This window comes from Varanus komodoensis, unplaced genomic scaffold, assembly GCF_004798865.1.
Source record: "Varanus komodoensis strain SLA01 unplaced genomic scaffold, ASM479886v1 scaffold21, whole genome shotgun sequence".
NCBI classification, from domain to species: domain Eukaryota; kingdom Metazoa; phylum Chordata; class Lepidosauria; order Squamata; family Varanidae; genus Varanus; species Varanus komodoensis.
The window spans coordinates 17,326,965-17,348,530 of NW_025335589.1; the positions used below are offsets into that span (position 1 = coordinate 17,326,965).

At 38.9% G+C, this 21,566-nt stretch overlaps 2 protein-coding genes across 8 annotated transcripts in view; one reads left to right on the forward strand and one right to left on the reverse strand.

The window, feature by feature from the left end:
- The window catches only part of FBXO8 (F-box protein 8), a 33,232-nt gene extending 24,953 nt beyond the window's left edge, over window positions 1-8,279 (reverse strand). The window contains exon 1 of one of the 3 annotated variants that reach the window (XM_044430822.1): window positions 8,029-8,279. The gene's annotated coding sequence lies outside the window, so the exon portion shown is untranslated. Of the gene's footprint in view, window positions 1-7,592; window positions 7,839-8,028 lie in introns of those variants that run through there. The other 2 variants (XM_044430820.1, XM_044430821.1) reach the window with 2 other exon arrangements.
- Window positions 8,280-8,342: 63 nt separating this feature from the next.
- CEP44 (centrosomal protein 44) lies at window positions 8,343-20,666 on the forward strand. 5 transcript variants are annotated; one of them, XM_044430929.1, is made up of 11 exons: window positions 8,343-8,516; window positions 9,784-9,900; window positions 10,932-11,079; window positions 12,478-12,624; window positions 13,238-13,345; window positions 14,483-14,623; window positions 15,308-15,517; window positions 16,949-17,024; window positions 19,454-19,578; window positions 19,797-19,834; window positions 20,472-20,666. In XM_044430929.1, the coding sequence occupies exons 2-11, from the start codon at window positions 9,812-9,814 to the stop codon at window positions 20,518-20,520; spliced, it is 1,131 nt and encodes a 376-aa protein (XP_044286864.1). In that variant the 5' UTR covers window positions 8,343-8,516; window positions 9,784-9,811; the 3' UTR covers window positions 20,521-20,666. The 5 variants fall into 5 exon arrangements, with proteins under 5 accessions (XP_044286864.1, XP_044286861.1, XP_044286862.1 ...); XM_044430926.1 differs by lacking the exon at window positions 8,343-8,516 and adding an exon at window positions 8,541-9,149; XM_044430927.1 differs by lacking the exon at window positions 8,343-8,516 and adding an exon at window positions 8,541-8,972.
- The last annotated feature ends 900 nt before the right edge of the window (window positions 20,667-21,566 follow it).

Genomic DNA, 21,566 nt, shown 5'->3' on the forward strand with positions numbered 1-21,566 from the left:
ACAAGAGGCATTATTTTTTGTGATTTTTGGCTCCCCTTTCTAGGGCACCTACCCATCATGGCACCTCATAAGGTATAAGAGGCCAGTGGTGGAAGGAAACAGCATTCTCATTCTGTGTGCACAGAAGCACTTTCTACTCAGGGGAAAGCAATGATTCTGGCAATTATTTCTAAATACAATTTTTGTCAAACTAAATATAAAATGTTTTATGAGTTCCAGCCTTCAGGACTACCCCTTAACTGCTGGTTTAGGGCTCTGATTTTTCTTTACTTCTGTCTGGCACCAGATACTAGGAAGCAATGGCAGTGCCTATGAAAATGAACACTGGTAATGTATTCCTGGCAGTACCCACTAGGCTGCAATTCTCTACACAACTACATTGCTTTAATGCTGCTGATTTCATTGTAATTTAAGTAGCTTTAGCCTAGCAGTGGAAATAATTTACCCTAAATATCCATTTCCAGCATTTTTGGACAAGCAGCCATTCCATTTTTGTATTGTGGCTACTTATGAATTAGAAGAGAAATTAGAAAACTGCAGCACAGACATTTTGTAAAGACTTCCAAACATCAACTTAGGTTTAAAAAAAAAGTAGGAGCCCAGATGCAAAACTTAGTGACTTAGTTCGTTAATTCCTGCCCGTGCCTTCTGTTGCAGACTGCAATTAAAAAGAAAATCCTCCCTGAAGTCTAGTTCAACCACCTTGTAAATTAGGCACCTACAGTAAGTATTTCTATAATAGCTTGTATTTACTAAAAACGAGAGTGAAAGCTGTGTAAGCTCAGAGTTCCTCATCATAAAAGCCAGTCATTCTAGTGAGGCTTGACAGGCTTTCTAAATTCAATCCCAGAACTCCAATCTAGTGAACCATTCTAACCCCCAACATATATATATAGACACAATTTAAACAGTATCATTTATGATGTGTATATGTTGGGATGACATTTGTCAAAACAGTTCTTGTAAACCAAAGTTTATTTAGATATCTAAAAATGATTGACAACACAAAAAAGTAAGAAGTTCAATAATCTAGTACAGGAAGAATCAGAAGTTCACAACTGGCTCAACTACACCTTCTCTCCCTCTACCAGACATGAATTTTCTTGTCTATCAGCAAATAAACTCACAATAGTTGTACAGGCTGCATGGGTCAGGACAGAGTAAAGCCTTGAGAGCATAATGAGATAAAAGCCTTATATTGCCCATCCCTAATCAAGCCAGCAACAGAGGTTGTTTTTTTTTTTTTTAAAGAAGTGTCCTGCACCATTTTTATAAGAACAATAAATCAAAGATCTCCTGAACTGTGCCATACTAGTAGTTTAAAGTGAGCTCACAATGGATCACACACTGATATCAATATTTCAACTGTGGAACTTTGACATAATTGAGTACTGCTCTAGTTATTTGCATACACATATGTATGATCAACCAAGGCAGACACACCTTCAGGGAAACAGATGCTGAGTCATCTTGGACTTTATACATCACATTCTCATAGCAACTACTGCAAACTACAAAATACACAATTTACATCCTTCAGATCTTTTCAAAAACATCAACTATGAAGGGACAATTCATCACAGGGACAAGTTTTGGCCACCTCCTGGTGGAGGAGATACAAAAGGTCTATTTTGAACAGTGGAGATCTGAATGAATAGACAACATGGGAAACGTGTGCCTACTCTTCCTTCTGCATTATCACCACACCCATTGTGTTTCCTGTTACTTCTGTACAGTGCTCAGCACATGAATGCCATTAAATAAATTCGGAATGTAGGAAGCCTCAAATGGTGCACCTCCGTCAGTGTAGTGACTTACCATTTATTAACTATGGTACTTACAGGAATTTATAATAAATCAAAAAAGCGATGGGACTTGTTTTTGTGACACAGGCTCCTGATCCACTGCAGAACCAAATCACAAGCTATATATAGTCTAGAAACAACAGCAGCTTTTGTAATGACTACCAATGGAACAAAAGCTTCTCTTTTCAGAACAAATAACTGTGCCATTTTTGTGCCCTCAAAACATTCATTAGAGTTCTGAATTGTTTTGTCATGTGCTTCTCCTTGTTAAAAATCACAGGAAGAAAAACATTTTTTATTTATACACTAATTTGCTCTGGTTAAATTTAGGTGATAAGAATATACTAAAATGGAAGCAAAAATATGAAAGTTAAATGCCACACAATTCTTACAGGCCTGTCAAAATAAAAGCATTGCTTTTCTGATGTGTTGCCAGTTAGATTTTGGGTGATCATTAAACACAGGGCTTGGAAGCAGTTACACAAAATAAAGGGCTATTTTTCTGACAAGTCAATATCATAGATTAAGTTTTGTAATGGAAACTAAAATTCTAATCTTATGCATACTTAACTTTAGAGAAAGTCTCAGTGAACATGCATAGAATCATACTGTAAAAGGAGTAATGAGAATTTAAAATTAAGGTTTCTGAAATGCTCCCATGCTGGCTATAAGAAGACGCCCAAATAAAAAAGAACTTTAAAGTACTGATACATGTTAACAGTGATACCAAAAATAGAGTCTGTTCTACTTTGTTAAGTACAAACTGAACAGGCTGCACAGATAAAAACAGATTAACACATATTGCTACTAACCAATGATAGCTATGAAACTAGAAACTGAAATCCGCCTGCAGCTTGTCCAAGGATTTATCAGTGCATTTCTCCCTTCTAAGTAATTATTTTTAGGTATGCAATAATTCCATAATGGAAATAACAGAAACTCAAAATTTGAATGTATTGGATAAAACCTTGTGGCCTATTACAAATAACACACAGCAGAAGGAACAAGTAGCAAATAAAAGCATAATTTGTGTAAATTGGCTTTAAAAAGAACACCCCCATCCCCAGATGTTCTCTAAGCTTCACCATACACACATGCAAATGTAATAGTGCTATGCACACATGAGAGCAGCCTATTGATTAAATAAACCATGTGCTATTGGAGATGAGGTTAAATAAACTCTGGACCATCTATGCAAGTGATGGCGAACCTTGAAGAGACCGAGTGCCCAAACTGCAACACAAAACCCACTTATTTTTCACAAACTGCCAACACTACAGTAAAACCTGAAAACTGAGGTTTTAGTTTAGAAAAAACAACTCACAGCCAGTCCAAGCAAATATATATATAACCTTGGCAGCGCACTGACTGGCCATGTGAAAGCTTGGAAGAGTCCCGGCTAATTAGTCGGGGCTTGTGACATCATCGCGTGGCACCGCTACTCCTTTCCGAGCATGCGCATGGCCCCATGTGCGTTGTTACCTGACGCTCGGCTGCTGGGACGATTTTGCGGTGACTTGGCTCGCATGCCAAAAGAGAGGGCTTTGCTTGCCCACTGTGGTACACTTACCATAGGTTCACCACCATTGGCCCAACCCTACCCTTGTGCACTCCCCAAAGCCTAATATAGGGGTAAAATATCATAGAAAAGAGGGCGATTTTGAAAAAGCCTTCCTTGAGTAGCTTTTTCTGCACAGCTCAACATTTCTGCCCATTCTAAACACATTCCAACCATCAAAATCATGCCAGGACTCCTCATTTTTCTAAGCCTAACCCAGTGATGGTGAACCTTTCAGAGACCGAGTGCCCAAACTGCAACACAAAACCCACTTATTTATCGCAAAGTGGCAACACTACAATAAAACCTGAAAACTGAGGTTTTAGTTTAGTAAAAACAACTCACAGCCAGTCCAAGCAAATATATATCCCCTTGGCAGCGCATTGACTGGCCATGTGACAGCTTGGATGAGTCCCGGCTAATTAGTCGGGGCTTGTGACATCATTGCCTGGCGCCACTACTCCTTTCCGAGCATGTACATGTCTCCTATGTGCACTGTTATCTGATGCTAGGCTACTGAGGCGATGCTGGAGAGACTCGCGTGCTGACAGAGGGCTCTGTGTGCCCACTGTGGCATGCGTGCCATAGGTTTGCCACTACTGGTCTATGGGGTTGCTTAGCCCATAAACAACCCAACAACCTGGGCTTGGATATAACACTCCACAACCTACAAATGAGTTAATCATGGGTTGTAAAGTAAAAGTAAATGTCACATGTGTACTGCAGGCAGAACACAAACTCTTTCTTACTTGGGCATGACAAACCATGGCTTAACTGATGGGCTGTTATTGCATGCAAGGGTAGGTCTCAGCATTTCTCTCTTGATTTCTCTGATATCCTTAATATCCATTCTTCTAAAGTTTCCATGAAGTAAGTTACATTCCACACCTCATGAATGTACAGAAGTACCGAAGAGAGACCAAAGCCGTACACATGCAAGTACGTGTATACTCAATAATTTTTAATGGATATATAAAAATGCATACAAAATTGTAAATTCAAATCATCTGAAAGACCACCACCCTGTTCTGGCACACACATTATGTGATAGTAGCATTACCAAGGAACATTAAACCACTCATTTGTAATGCAGTTTTTGTAGTGATGCTCTGATCTGTCTGTCCCTCTGTACACACATGCACACACGGCTTCTTAATTAAGCAGATTCTGGTTTGATTGATTTTACCCTAGTTGCCTATTTTAATGTTTAATTTCTATATATCACCATGGAAAATTGGAGAAGCAGCTAAATAAATGATAAAATTAAAAACTAACAGTACAATTCTATATAGAACTTTTCAGAACCATGATTCATTATTTTCAATGGGGCATGTACAGCCTAACTGAACATTTTGCCAAAGCCAAATTATATTTCCTTAAGTGAAAACAAATGTGTTCCAAAATGTACTCAAGAGTTGGCAAAACACCACGTTTTGAAAACCTGGGGGCATTTACTTACTGGGCAGTATACAAATTTGACAAAATAAATAAATCACTGATATTGCCACATTAGATGGAGTCCACAAAGCATTATTAATGAACAGCCCAATCAAATGCAGAGTTTGCCATGGCCAACAATGCTTAAGTCCAAGTTGCAGATCTACAATGCACAAATATGATGCAATACTCTGCACATGAGTTGCCAATGTCTGAGACACTGCTTTGATTTTGGGTATAGGAATCTACTGTGCAATCCCAGTAGGTGTGGCACAAATTGCACTGGCTCACCTTCAAGCTTGGCAACTCAATCTCAGAGGAGGAAAAGGGGGTGCTTTAGTGCATGGGAATGGTAGGAGGCTGCAGAGGCCAGGATACAAGCTATCCTGATGGCTTTCCAGTCTCCTTTCCCACACTTCAAAAGCACTTTGGCTGAAGGGACTGTTTAGAGAAAAATGCAGGAGGGGAGATGCAGATTATCTTCACTTTTCCTCCTACCTTCCATAGAATGCTCATTTGCTTTCAGCTCTGAGAGTTTTTAATAACTGAGGATATAATCTAGAGCATTGCCACAGGATACAACCTTATGCATGTTTAGACAGCCGTTAGCTTGCCAGTAATGCTGGCAGTTATAGACTTTTAAAAAATCTAAACCTGCATAAGGATGCACCATTGAGTCACATCTCATCCACTGTCATACAAGCAAAAAAGGACCTACGCCTAAGTGCCCTTGCATAAGTACTGGTAATCACTCATTACCTTGCACAGACACAGTTCTGATATTGTACCAAAACAACACCGATGGGACATCAGTTCAACTACCCACACCTCTCTCTCCTTGTATTGTTCACATCCCAGCTGGTTCTTATAACATTTTTGTATAAGTAACAATTACTATCAAGAGCTACTCCCCCCCCACCTTTCTTCCTCATCTTCTTTCCTTTCATTATCTTAAGGGTTGTTGTGTTTTTATTGGTGTATAAGTCACAACAGTGTCTTTTTCAACTGAAGTGGGGGTAAAATGCTTTAAAATTCAATACATTGCAGTATTTAAGTCTAAGAAGTGGACAGAGAAAAGTACAAGAGAAGAGATCAAAGAATGGCAATGCTAATCATGTGTCTAGGAACAGGATTAGAGCACCACTTTGTACAACAGCATTATTTCAAAAAAAGTTCAGTAACAAACAGCAACCATGCCATGTTTACCCTTCTCAAATGGGAAGGGAAGTAAAAAGAGACACAAATAGAGCTGTCAATAAATAGAGAAAAACAGGATGAAAAATTAGGAGAAAAAAATCACTTTAAAAGATCAGAGCAAAGAGTGAGTATGTGTACAAGGAAGGGGAGACGGGGAAGAGGAATTTTAAAAGTCAAGAAAAATTGTATTGAAAGGAAAAACAGAAAAGATATGAGAGAAATAGAATATCAGGGTGAGGAGAGAAAAGGTGAGCACCAAAACAAATAAGCAGCAGAAACTAGAAATGTGTGGATTATTAGGGGCAGGAAGCAGACCTCTAGTTCAAGCATCAAGTGCTGGGAAGACAAAGCTCCCTATGTTGAATTTAGAAATGTGAAACCTTCATCATCATGCATGTGCATCCGTTTCACAACTATTGCTGCCTCCTCTCTTCTTTCTCTTCCTTCGGGCTTTCTTTTTGAAGTCATGTGCTAATCCCTCCCTTTTCCTCAAACTGGTGAAGAGAAATGCCATGAACTTTAATGTGCCTGTGTGCTCCAGAGCCCCTGCCTTACTGGCTTTCCTGCTGCTGCTACTTCATCCTACTCTCTGCTATAGCATAAGAACAACTCATTCAGATGGTTTCTGTTAAGTTTCACAGAAAACAAGGGACCAGGGTGCTTCCAGACAGGCAGAGCTGCCAGCCGGGTGTGTTCCTATACTTAACAGCAATTGCCTAAGTATTTCCTTCTGAGCAGTGCAGAATAAGAAAGGCCCACATAGCCATTCAAATATCTCAGAAAGTACTGGAGATGCTGAGCAAAGTTACCTGGGGGCACAGTAACCCAGCTGTGGCCTAAAGACACTGGATTCTAGATCAGAAGTGGGAAGAAGATCTGGACCTACCAGAAGATAACTGGATGAACTGCAGTAAATTGGCAAAAAGTTTTAATTCCCAATTTTCAACAATAGCAACTGTTATGTCCTGAATTATGCTACTGAATGAACACCTGGTATAATTAGGAGTGGGGGGTTGTGTGTGGGAGGACTGCAAGTTCATTTCTGGTACACAGAACACATTTCTGAGGCCAGAATATTTTTAATTCTAAAGGTTTTGTCTGTCCTACACGTTGTTTAGACAGACAAAAATCCTGCAACTCCTAGCATTCTCTAGTCAGTCACATTAGCAATATCCTACCAATTCGATGATTTCAGCCTAACTTTGTACAGGAAGAGAAGTCACGCAAGTAAAAAGACTTGTGCACAGCTCCCAAACTTCAGATGAAGAACATAATTATAGAAAAGTGGAAATCTAACATTACTTTGTGATTGGAAAGAAACCATGAGGGTAAGAGATGGTGACCTTCTGTTGCATCTTTAGAGGTTTGAAATTCTGTCATTAGTGTGCCATTTTATGAGGGAGTTGCAAAGTGCCCTTTATATAGTTAAGCTCTTTTCAGTAAAGCAGTAGTAAATCCCAGTTCTTTTTACTGAAAACAATCCTATTCCACTTTTTATCAAAGATTTCAATGCAGCCAAAGCAAATGGAAACAAGCACAACAGAAGTGTTATGACTAGATACACCTAAATTAACTTTACTACAAGTTGTACTCACTTTCCTCAGTTCCATCCTAGTTGTTAATTTAACTTCTTCTGCACATTACAAGAGCTGGTAAAAATTAACTGTGTCGCTACATCTGAACCACTCTGCGAGTTCAAGAATGTGGCTCCTTTAAGGCTTACGGGAAGAACCAGACTTTGCAATGAAAAGACATTTCCACGTTAAATGGGTAGGCGTGCGTTAAAAGTGAAGGGACACAATTAGGTGCGGAAGTTTCAACCACGAAAGTCTACTTAGAGCTGTCCCCAGTTGCACTATAATGTTCAGAGCGTCTAAGGAAAAACGGACAGGGGGGGGCAACATCAGCAAGTCCCACCCTCGCTTCGCGATTGGCTTCGAAGGCGACCTACACAGCAGCTGAGGCCCACAATTGGTCAAGGCCCATGCCGTTCCTGTCCGCGGGAAAGGGGGAGTCTAAAACTCACATTACCTGTGCTAGCTCTGGTCCCAACCGCCGCCGCGACGAATCGGATTCAAATCGGGTGCGCGAGCCTTATAAGCAGGAGGGGAGCGTGTCAGGCAGCCTCACACGGCTGATGGAGGAAACTAGCTTCCCAGTGGGCTTCCGGGTGCCTGCGCAAAAACATGAGTCGTCACCTCTGCCACACATACACACACACAAGCTCCTGAGTCTTGACGTTTGGGATCGCTGCTGCAGCTCCCGTCACGGCCTCGTATGTTGTTACCGGAAGTGGCGTCCTTCCAAACGTGGAAGTGACCGATGGATTCGCATTGGCAGATTCATTACCGGCTCCAACTGCTTTAACGGTCTTGATTTTGCCCCCGTTTTTGGGAATGAGTGGCGATAAGCCATCCGCAGAAGAGAGCGCTGCGATTGCGGGGCCCTTCGGACGAAAGAAGTGGGCGTTTGCCGCCCGGCGCTGACCAGTGTGGAATCTGCACGGGGCGAAACGCAAGGTGGCTGGGATTTCCCGCGGGAGCGCTCAAATGCCCGCTAAAGGGAAACGGGGTGGGGGGCGCTACCAGAAGCGCGAGCTGGGAAGGGGCGCGAGCTCGCTGCAGCACTTCCGGCCTCCCCGCTCCTTGAGGCGCCCTCAGGCGAAGCCACCCCGGAGCCCGTCGGAGTTGTGCTACTGAATGTCTCGATAGGTCAGGCTGAGGCATCCCAGGAGCAGAAGGCACAGAGTTCAGGGCCAGGACCTCGTAGTTGTGTTCGAGGTCGTTAATTACTCGCCGAGGAGGAGGAGGAGGGGAGGTAGCTTTGGGGAGGGAGAAGGGAGCCCTCCTCATCAGAATGTGCGGGGGGCTGCAGGGATGGCCATGACGCGACATCGCGCTCCTCCTCCTCCTCCCTTCTCTTAGGCAATCGGGTCGTGTCAGCCCCCTGTCCCCCCGCCAGTCGCATGTCTGGCGGTAGGTCAAACGTTGTTTCAATAATGGGCAGTGTGGTGGCGCCGTGTTGCTCTCCTTTTGCCTACGGTTCAATTGATTGTCAGGTGTTTGGATTGCCAGGCCCTAGCGCCCCTGATATTCTGGAGCGGAAAATGTATCCCTCTTGTATGCAAGATAGGAAGGAGTTAGCGCTTTCGGGTGAGTGGGGTCAAAATATATGCGACTGGTTCTCCGTAAGTACGTGAACAGCGAATCATCACTGCATCGTGCCAAATGCCCACGTGAGAGGGGGCATGCATCCCGTGGCTTGTATATATGTCTGCTTCTGAAATAGAAGCTGCTGAGTAGAGTGGAAATTAGTACCAAGTTGTACATTTCTTCCAGTCTAGTACTGTCTGTGTCTCCTCAAAAGTAATACCCACTGAAATGAATGGTCTGAGTATGCATAGGATTGTAACCATCACTGCCCAATCTTGTGCATGCCTTCTGAAAGTAAATTTCACTGAGATCATTGGGATTTGCTCTCAGGTGTGCAGGACTGTAGTGTGTTTCTGGGGTCAAAGCTTGCCAGTTTTGAGACAGTTGATTTGGTTTTCACAATGCTAAAAATACCTTTAATCTGAAATACAGTCCTCCTGAATGCAAGATAGAAAAGCAATAGATTGCACTGTTAACTTAATATTAACTAACTTGGAAAATAAGCCCACTGAGTATTACAACTCAGCCCTAATCAACTCAGTTTCCTTGAACTAAGTGTGTAATGCAAATAAGAATACCACTTCCAACTAAAACATACATCTGATTTTTAAAATAAAGCTTTTATTGTTTCTAGCCTATATTATTGAAAAAAGAATTATAACATGGCTACAGGAGACTTAAAGGGAAACTTGCGTAAGATCGAGCAAGGACTTCGGCTTTTAAATTATCCCAAAGATGTGGACTATACTGGGTAAGTAGAGACATATATTTGTTTTAAAACTGCCATTGTTTACATGATTTGATGGCAAAGGTACTTAGAGCTTTTCTAATAGAACACTGTGGGAACTTCTGATAAGAGTCAGACTATAGAATTTCCTGCCACAAAATGACCACCAACTTGGATGATTTTAAAAGGTGGTTAGAACAAATTCGTGAAAAAAATAATGTGCTTATTAATATAGCCATCATAACTTGATGGTTATATATTATATTCTATATTTAAGAACATATGCATTGCAGTACTAGTTGCTGGGAAACATCAGTAGGATGGTGTAGTGGTGTTCATATCCTGCTTGTGGGATTGCTGTAGAAATCTGGCCACTTTAGGAATAGAATGCTGTACTATTTGGCTTTAATTCTGATCCAACAGGGTTTAGTAGGGCAGATACCACAGCTGATTATAAAAATGAATTGAACAAAATTAAACTGTTACTGTGATACAAATTAAGTTTTAAATATTGTAATGAACTTTTAACAACAGCAGGTAAAGTTTCTATATATTTGTGATTTAGGGAATGTTACATGGAATATCACCCTTCAGTCACTCAGTTAAAAAAAAAAAAATAGCCACAATCAGTGAAAAACAAAAGTATCCTAAATGCTTTCCCTCTTTGGAAGCAATAGTAGAAGCCTGTATTATGCTGTTATGTCTGTAGTTTGCCTCTATGCTGAATGTGTCACTTGAACTGGAATGTAAAGCCAAGTATTTATTTAGGAGGTACCTGACTAAATAGAACCTTTATTCTATTTCCTGGGTCTTTTTAATGGAGAACAGTAACAGTTATGACTAGTATTTATCTCATACGAGGGTGGTTGCAGTTGTCAAGAAAATGATTGGGTTGTACTTCAGAAACCTAAAGTACCCTTTAAATTTCAGTATAAAACCTGTCAGCTCTGAATTTATGGATAGTCTATTTCTATCATACACTTCTGCTAGTATGGTAGGATCTAAGAAGCTTGACTTTTCTATAATTTATTATCTAGTTTCTTTCTGTATTACAGACTAGCAAAGGGTGATCCATCTGTATTCTTGCCTATCATCAGTTACTGCTTCACATCTTTTTCACCACATATTACTGAACTTCTGGTAGAATCAGGTGTGGAACTAATAGCAAAGAATGACCTACGTTTTATTGATGCTGTTTATAAGGTATTTAAAGTTTTTAGTATCCTGATGTAACACTGATGTTTTCTTGTAGTGATGAAAAGGATAAAACTGCTGTGACATCTTGGATATCACAAGCATATATAAAAACTGCCACTTCATTCATAGTGCACTGTTCTTCCATGACTGTAACAGATTGGCATGTATTATGTCATGATGCCTTTAGAGGCAACACCTTAGCTGTTAAGATATATTAAGTGGAAAGTGGAGTATGTATATCTATGCACATGTGGGTTTAAGGCTTGCCTTGACAGCCAAAAAAACAAAACAAAAACAAAAAACCCTGCCCTTACTTTTCCCACTAAATTCATACTGATTGGTTCACATGACATGCAACCTACCATGAGTTAATTTACCCACAGGGGCTGTTTTGTCATGCTAGGTGCCTGGCTTGCCATGGCTTCTTGTGTGAACCCAGGCTGCAGATGCTGTTTGATGATTAGATAAGCCTCAGGGAGCCCTAAAATAAGCCATGGGTTATTTGGGGGTTGTCTAACCCTCAAACAAGCAGTACCACCTGGGTATGCACAGCCTGACAAGCCATGGCAAGCCGCTGCAGATGTCATGCAGAAATGGTGCCTATCACAACACTATAACCCCCGTGTGCAAATTAAGCCACACTGTGCTTTGTTTAATGTAAACCAGATGTTTTCTCTGTGAGATCAGGAAAATTCCTCTGCCCAGGTTTGGACCTGGAAAGGATCCAAACTTGTTTGGATGTGTTTCGTATGCCTTGGAACATGGCAGCCAAAGAACCCCCTTCCTAGCTCCAGAGTTGAAAAGGCTTCTGGTGGCTTGCCAGCTTGGTCCTGGGCTGCTACAGTACTTCAAATAACTCAGCACTGCAAACTGCTCTGTGTTACTCCATAACCATGAGCTGTGAGAGGCAGGATTGGGAGGGAAAAAAGTCATGAAGAGGCTTGGAACTTGCTGTTTTTTTAACTGCGTTCCTGCTTGTTATAAGTGGTTTACATGTCGTCTTGCAATAAAACAAAGTGCATAATCTATCAACTGTGAAATCCATCGACACCTGTAACATAAACCAAATTAAGAAAAAAAACCTATACAGTTTATTAATTCCCCTTTAAAGCTTCTAAATCTTTCTCCAAATCTAATTATTTTCTTAAATAATTAACTCTTAGGCACACTATTTCAGGTAAATAATATAAACAACTGGTTCCATAAATAAACCTATTATACTGTACCTTCATTTCTTAATATTTTTGAATGGAAGATGCTTTAATTAAGGCTTCAACTGCTGATTAAGGTAAGAATCTATAGGAGTGGGAGAAATATAATCCCAGTTCCTAATAACTGTTAGGCTAGTTAAAATGCACAATTTTACTGATTAAAGGCTAATTCCTTTTTCTCTATTACTTGCAGGTTCTCCGTGATCACTTCCAGTATAAGCCAGTTGTATCAAAACAACAGTTCCTCCAATATGGCTTTGCAGAGAGAAAAATGCAGATTGTTTGTGATATTATTAGTTCAGTCTATAAAAAGCATAAAGAATTAAGTAACATGAATAAGGTACTGAAAATTGTTAGCTATCTGTGTTCCTGCCTGTACATTTTTAATAATTTACTGTTGTACTAACATGTCAGCTATTAGCTATGCTCTCAAGGCAACTTATTGAAGTAGACTGAGATTTGGTTGGATTTTTTTCTTTTATTCTTGATTAATATAAATGTACAATTTCCTCCCTCTCAAGACTTAAGTTACTGAAATAAAGTTATTATAGATGGCTATGTTTTGGCTCATTTTAGTTAGAATCTTGGGTTTTTGTAAATGTGCTAAAGTTCACAAAATGCATTCTTTAAAGGATGAACTGTGTATGTCAGAGCCAGCATTGTAAAAGCATACTTCCACTCACCCAGCTGAACTTGTTCTTTGTCTCTTGCACTTCAAATAACCAGCTTTAAGAGCATCCTCAATGCTTTTCAGGCTAAAGGTGAGAGAGGGAAAGTGAATTAATACTGATAACAGTTGCTGTTTTACAACTGGATGCTACGCAGTGCATTTACCTTTCACTTTGGGAGCCCTAAATTTTATTTCACCAAGATGCCTTATTAGAACTTAATCCATGCTGTGTATGCATGTTGGCATTGCTAACAATGGGATAAGATTATTACATGTTTCATAGGTGAAATTCCAAACACGAAAGAGAATACCTTCTGTTAAAACACAACCACAAGTAAATTCTTCTAACCTTCTAGATCCTTCAACTATCTGTACTGTGGATTTTCAGCAGGTAGGAGCATTTAACATTATTTTAAACTTGCAAACAAACCAGGATAGTCCTAAATTTGATATGAGGTGATTCAAGCAAAGTTACACAGCTATCAGAGCTGAACACATTGTGCTCAATATGAGGTCAGAAACATCTGTTATTCTTATTGTTGTAAGCCGCCCCGAGGCTTCGGCGAATGGGGCGGCATAAAAATGTTTTAATAAAATTAAATAAATAAAATCTGCTGTTCTCTGCTATGACACACCCCTATAGCTCCTGACAGGTGTCTATGCAAGTCCATTCATAAGAGAGGGTGATATCTGTGCTGTTCTGTCTCTCATACTTCATGTGTATTAAGACTAGGAATGTGTGGAAACTGGAAAACCCATTCTGCTGAAGCTTGATCAACTTCTGAAACATTTCTGATGCAGCAACTTAAAGCAGGGAGCATGCTTTCTGCTTAAATGAATTTACTTTAAATTTTTGTGCAAACTTTGCACTGAGGACTGCATATCTCTAGTAAAATTTGTGATGTGCACAAATTATATTTGAGGAGTAGTTCTTGTAGCATTTAACATGAGAAATATGAATATATCCTATCACAGCACATGCATGCTCTGCCTTGGCCTTTGAATTTTCTGACAGTTAATTTCATATTTGGGCCTCTACAACTTGCACAGGAAAGGACAGAAATGCTTACAAAATTCTCTGGTTTTTAAAAGAAAATAATCCAGATTACAACTAATTGTTTAAAAAGAATTTTACATGTGTTGGCTTGATTCCACATCAGTAACTTGGTAGGAGTGAGGGGATGACAGAATGGAATCCATGAGTCTGAGTCCTACCTAATTCCTAATGAAGCTTAAGTTATGCACTACTTAGGAAATTCTGCCACCTAGTGACTGAAGATAGTATTGCAAGTTTCAAACACACTAAACTATTTGCAATTAATGTGTTGTAAAAGGTAAATAGACCTGAGCTGAACAACTTCAGGGTCCAATCAGTATGCATTTCAAGTTTCAGGTGTATGGGTGTCACAGTGTCTATACGATAGTTCTGGCAGACTGACCCTGTTCACATGATTATAGTTTTGCTTAAACTTCATGATTTTCTTAATGGACTCTTTGCTTTTGCTTTGGATATATTTTACATGCAAAGAAAGCACAAGTAGAACGTCATAAAAGTTTATTGAATGCAAAGATCCCTGAAGAAGCATTGGAGGAAGAGGAGGATGAAGTTCTCTGTGGTGTTGATGTTTTGGACAGTGGCACTAGTGTTTTGGACAGTGTACATGAACGGGTAAAGCTATTTTAACCTTCTTTAGCTACTTCCTGTTGAAATGACATTGAAAAGTATTGGCTTTTTTGTGGCACAAGGAGGTAAATGTACACTTAATAGTGCTTGGTTGAGCAAAATTTTAGGTGAAATAGCTTGTGTATAACTGTTACAATGTAAAAGTTAATGTCTATAGATAGTAGACTATAAAAAATGTGAAGTGGATTAGATCTAGAGTTCTTACGAGTAGAACTGCACTTACCGGGAATTTCCCCTGTGAAAAGTTATCAGGGAATCACAGTTTTTCTTCCCCCTTGTGTCATTACAGTTCCTCTCTTCAGAGTAGATATTTATAGGAATATGTTGCTAGACAATAGCTTCCCGTAATTTCTTGGTTGATCCCATGACTGAATGGGATTTGAATCCAGGTTTAGATTAAACTTAAAGTTAAATGGTGCTGTCAAAAACTCTCCTACGAACTTTAGAAAAGATTGATAAATGCACTGCATGATGGAAAGGCATAAGCAGGTAGCTGGTAAACAGTTATATTAATGGTGTCATTGGTCCCTCCATGGAGGAAATGGGACCTCACCTCTGGCCTTGCCCCTTGCTTCCCTCACTTGATTTAGCACCAAAGGGGGCTAAGGAGCAAAGGTTATCTAAAACAATGTGCTATGTCTTAGATGAATGAAGTAATCCTATTTGCAGGCTTTGGAGGATAGTAGTGAAATAGAAGAAATGAAGAGCCAACTTGCTGAACTGCAGGATAAATTTAAGAAACTGAACTGGGTGGAAGATAAGTTACATGCTTTGGAAGAGAAATTGCAGGGGAAGATTGTTATGGATGAGAAGGACTGGAATAATCTACTGAGCAGGGTCTTGCTCCTTGAAACACAGCTGCTACTTCAGTCTAGAAAGGTAATGTTTCACACTTCTATGTTTAACAGTTATGTAACAAATTTCATATTCCAAGTGGTACAAAATGATCAATATACATATTGTGCATTGTAATGGTTTTTACTGAAAAATAACAGTGCTGTTTTTCCAAAACTCATTACTACTTAAGCATAAAACTTTATAATTGTTCTGTATAACCTCTATGACAAGCCTGTGGAAAATACAAGAAATATAAGTGTTATTATATGTACATTTGTTGCTAATGCATTTTAATGAAAAAGATTGTTACTGCATGTAGGTACTTGCCATGTTTTCTATGCAGGATTACTTAGAACAAACATGGGTTTTCTTTCTTCCTTGACATTTTCTTCTGTAACTTTAGTAGTTGACCTGAACGATGAAATGTATGTGTATTGTTATGAATGCATATTAGTTTCTGGTTTCTAGCAGTTCTTTTAAACTACAGGGGCAGAACCGAAAATCAGTGTTGTGAGAAGGATAGATTTCTGTGCTTCTCTTAGGACAGAAACAGGGACTCAGCTGGTGTTATTCCTCCTGATGCCAGTAGAGTGTTTGCATGGCATGCACTATGGGGTGGCATATACCATTCAGAGCCTCTTAACTGGGATGTGGGATACTGTCTTTTCTTCCCAGTGCAATCCAAGCCCTGAGCCATCTTTATCCCTGCTGTTGTGTCTGATAAGAGATCAAAAATAAGCAGAGATTCATATAGGGTAGAAGCTTAGAAGCCAAGCCTTGCCCCTTGGAATTACTCAAGGAAGCTCTGTTGGCCGATTGCAGAACCTCTGCATGACAGCTTCTGTAGCCTTATTAACATAACTCCAGGGAATTGCTAACAGGAGAACTTCTGGCTGTGATGTTGTTCCATGAATTGTTCAAGCATTTGTGTCGTCATTGTGCTGCTGTATGCAGTATCAATCCATCTCTGGATTTGAGATCTCTGTTCTTGCAGTGTTACAATGGGTCAGAAAAAGCCTTTCTGCAGAAAGAGGTCTTCTGCTAGCGGATGGGTACCTCTGGATCAAGCCACATGATTTTGGTTCTTTTTAAAGTTGAGAGAGAAATAGCTAATAACTGGCTGTCACTGCTATTGGAATACAGTTTTTTTAGACAGAATGTGATCTGCAAAAAAGCATTTGTTCAATTTGCTTCACATTACTCATAGTTTGTAGGTTAGCGATAACCATTGTTCATCTAATTTGAAAATTGTGGTAAGCTGTTTGGAGGAGACCAGGAGGAAAGAAGCCATTGCATTTTCTTTGATAGGTTATGTTTGAAAAGTGCCTATTCTGGAATATTTTGTTACAGGAATGTATTGTGACATATTTCACTGATTAAAAAATATCAAAACAGTTAGCTAACTAAATCTTGGAGAACCTAACTCTTTTTGAAGAATTCTCTTATAAATGACAAAATGTCCTATAATTTCAGGATGACTTCTCTACTGAGTTTAGTAACATGAATGAAGAAAATACCTCTAGTAGAAATGTAACTCCAGTTTCTCTTGGTGAGTGTTTGATATATTGCCCAGCATACTTTTGGAACTTTGCTGTGATGTTCTAAGTTTAAATGTGAAATCTGTATATTTTCTTGTCAAACTGAAATCTGTATATTTTCTTGTCAAAAAATCCTGCTAAATGCTGTGAAAAAGCTTGTTGTAAAAGAAACACTTTCTTTTGACACTTGACAAAATTCCATGCCCCCATAAGTGGGCGTGCTATAGTTTTTCTTAAGCACCTAGAGTCTTTGGAAAGGGTGGAAAAAGTAGAGGACAGTGGAAATGATCAGCTCCACACTTCAGAACTAGAGGTTCTTGCTACAATGGGGGTAATATACTTGCTACTCCCTTTCAGAAACAAAGATCTTTTCCTGGCATTTTCAATTGACAGCTTGCCATTTGACATCTGTCAAATGAGAAGCAGCATTTTGCAGCCTTGCTTGGTCAATGTCCATGGGCAGTACCTACTGTTCTTTGAAGCAAGGATTACAATCCCTTACAAGTGTACACCTGTGGAAGACCACAATATAGCCTTTGTCCCTTCTTTTCTGATCTGTGATGCGTATCATTTCAAGAAGATAAACATCACAACTTTCAGTTTTCGAATCTCAGCAGGAAACCCTTTTAACCCTTTTCTCTTGCACTGCTTAGAATTGAAGAGAATAACAAAGTCAGACATCTTTCATCTTCTCTAAAACATTGGCTAGTAATAATTTACTTCCTCATCTATGCAAGTTGAAATTTATTATATGATTTGCTACACTTGCTGTCTGTTGGCTTCCAGATCCACCTTGAAGTAATACCTTCTACATCATATCAGTATTCTCACTGTGGAAAATTGTCATTTGCTGGGTTCTTTATGAGAACTCTACGTAGCATTTTTATTCATCAGTAGGAACTCATTACAATAACGCTGTGGTCTTCCTAATACAAAAGGGCTTGTATGACAAGATCCTATTTCTCATACAGATCCACAGTGCCCACTAGAATACTGTCCAGTTGACAACCTGCTGTACAACCTGAATAGTTTTGTTTAGTCTTATCTCACTTGTTTGTCCTCCAAAATGTGAACAAAGCCTTAATAGGCCAACCTCTTTGGACTTTTAGATGTCACAGTTGTTAGGAAGGATGGGTTCAGCTACTATATAGCTTTCTGAGTTGCTGGCTAGACCACTGAGTAAGAAATCAAAACTATTGTATTCTTGGATAAGAGTCACCATCAGTCCCTGCAAAAGGCTGACATTTACTGAACAGATACCCCCTCAGTTTTTCCAGAGTTTTTCTATTTACTGTTTAGCAAAAAGCCAAAGACTTCTTCTGATTCATTTTCTCTCATTCTCTCTGCAATAAACTCAACATAGGCATTGAGATCCAAGATTCTGCTCAAATAAGTAATGTGACTGGTTATACTGACTCTTTGATTTTATTTGGCATTCTGTGTATGTGTGTGATTGTTACCTTCCCTGGATTTTTTTTTACTAAATACATTTCTTTTTATATTTGGACATCTGGTTCTGCTATAAAAGGGAATTCTCACTGAACTCTTCCCCACATGAAAGACTGGATGGTTATAAGGCTGCTGCTTATGTTTTAAGATGTTTTAAGGACTTTGGTGAGCTCTCTGTTTCTGGCATTTGGGAGAGAAAGTCCAAATCACCTTTCTATTTTCCCCCCAGCTCCCCTGGCTAAAGGGAGAGTTCCTTGGCACCAGAATCATTGTCATCATTATATTACATTTAAAGCCTGCCCTTTTTCCCTCTTGCAAGGAAACCAAGGTGGTTTCTTTTTCCCTTTCACAATATCTGCTCTGTGAGGTAGGTTAAGCTGAGTGTCACTGGCCCAAAGTTACCCAGCTTCAGAAACTTGTCTGTCAGCTGGACAGGCTAGGGTGTGTCAGGAGGTTCAGGTTTACTTTTATTGTAAACGATTTCAGAGAGCTATTCAGCTAATGAACAGTATAAAAATATCCAAAATAAATAAATGACTGATGACTATTTTTAAAAAAAATATAACTTCATGAGAAAAAGATGCCCACCAGGAGGAAAATGTATCATCCCTCCCAGTATCATAACAGCATAAGTCAAATGTATGATACCATTCATGCTGTCTTTTGTGTTGAATTTTAAACTGTTCTGCAAGATAACTAGGAAAAGGTCTTAGGAAGACGTTATACAGGCAGTAATTAGTTTTGAATAATGATATTTGTATCAGGTGGCATTGTTACTAATTGCAACAGAAATTGTGACATTCTTGCCTAAACTTAGTAGGTTGTTTTTATATTGTAATTATGTTGTACCACTCTGCAATAGTGTGAGAGAAATATCTTGGGAGTTTTACTAGTTCTTTTCTCTAAACTTCTCTTGATTTATGTTCTGTAAATCAAGGTGTGTGAGAGCAAAAAGGCAAAGGTGATCTTTAAAATGAATGCTTCTTCACAGAGAAAGAGAAGGTCGAGCTGCCAGAGAGTCTACATCAGTCGTCTGGGTACGATTCACTATTATCTGCAGACCCATCTCCCAAAGCCACTGTCGTTAATAATCCTGTTCTGTCAGAGGTTTCAAAAGTAAGTTGAAACTGACAAATACTAGCTAATTTTCTTTGGCAGAATTAAATGTATTTGTTTGCGTTGTTGCTTTGGGGGCTGGTGGGTAACAGTAAAAATTTATTGAAAAGCACTTTTGGTGAATTAACTGTGGAAAAAATGGTGTGTCTGTATATAGTTAAACTTTGAACAATGTGGTCTTTGAAGAATGCACGTGATCTTTTGCTTTTAAATTGCAGGAGACAGCAATACAAAGGATGGAAAGAATAAGCAAAATGTAAGTAATAGAGTAAAAGAAAAGGGCTAGACAAATTTATTTCCCGGTAGGGAATTGTTTGGGTTCAAAACATATAGAGAAACTACATGCATTTTCCAAAACTTCAAAGGTTTTGTGGCAGGTGTGACATTTCCTAAAGTCTATATTGGATAATAAATCCAGCTACAGTTTTGTGTTTGTGGGATGAGTCATTATTTTTATTTCCATCAAATCACAACATTAGGTGAGTTTAGTGGGTTTTTTCTAGAAATTATAGTGTTAATTTTATTTATTAGAGATGAATTTTTTTAGTAACATTTTACTGGAGGAGATCATATATTTTCCTTCAAACAATTACTCTTGAATTCTACATTATGATAGTTTGATATTTTGTAGCAGTGGTGTCTCCTCCTTGATACTGCATTTCTTGAATCTAATGCAATTCATTTTGGGTTTTTTCTTTGAAAAATTAGTGTTTTTTTAATGCTTTACACATCAGCATTTTGTTTCTGTTACCATATTTCCTTTTTTCTGTTGAAGCTTATTGACTCTTTAATATAATTGAAAAATCCAGTGGCTGCTTATTTAATAAAACTATTCCGTAAGAAGCCAATTTAATTTGCCCTGTTTAACTAGCCTAGTTGTATGATATTCTCAGGATTGAAGAAACCTCAGAGTTGTTGAAGACCTCAAGTAACACCTCTTAAGAGTATTCTGCCCTGCACGGCCTGATACCTGAAAGCAATTATGTGTGTCTGTAAAACTTTTAGAGCTATTTGACTCCTTTTGTGATTTCTTCCTTAATGAAATTATTTAAAGCTATTCATTTTATGAAAATAAATATTTTGTTATATCTTTGTAGTTGCTGTAATTTTTACTGAACTGGATTTAACTATTTTCTGTGTGAGTAACCTCTATATGGACGTGTGAAGTTGTTCTTGCACTCTATTTTTGTATCAACATTTGCTGGCACTGGGTTAAGTAATATGTTTTTAAAGGGTAAGCTCAAGGACCATGCTATACATCCTGTTGGAAACACTCCAGCTGGGACTTGCATATTGCACCCAAGAGAATTGCATACATACCATCCTGCCATCTGTGAAACTGTATAAGTTTAATGAAAACCCTAGTACATATATTGTGTGTACTTTTTAAGGCTTCAAAAATACACAATTTCATGCTTAGTCACAAGTACCAACACATTGTAGTTTCTATTGAAACTGACAAAGTGAAGGCCATTCTGATTCAAACCATTAAAATGTATAAGTAAGTCTACAGACTTTGACTGGAAAATGTGTTGAACATTTTAGTGTTGCATTCCCTGACACATTTTAAGACCAGCAGCACAGATGGAGGCTGTCCAGTCAGTATGCAAAGATACACAATGCTTTTATGATTTGAAGCCATATAAAATGACTCTTTGGAGACAAATGCTTATGTAAAACAGCCATAGATATGATGCACTTGGGTGAAAAATACGAGTTGGGAGAGAGGAAGAGGTATTTAGATCTCTAAATTGCTTCATACTTATCTTTTGCACAGAGAACTTTTCAAGCAGGAGGCATTAAATGTCCATCACTTCATGTGAGGTTTTTTGAGTGACTATTAACAACAGTGTATGACTCAAAGGATTTTAATGGTGAGGGTTGCAGACAATAAGAAAGCAACCTTTCTTTTTGTTGTAAAACATGAGTTACTTGCTCATATTTAGCTTTTGCCAAAGCTCAAAAGAGCTATGTTAACTATATATGCT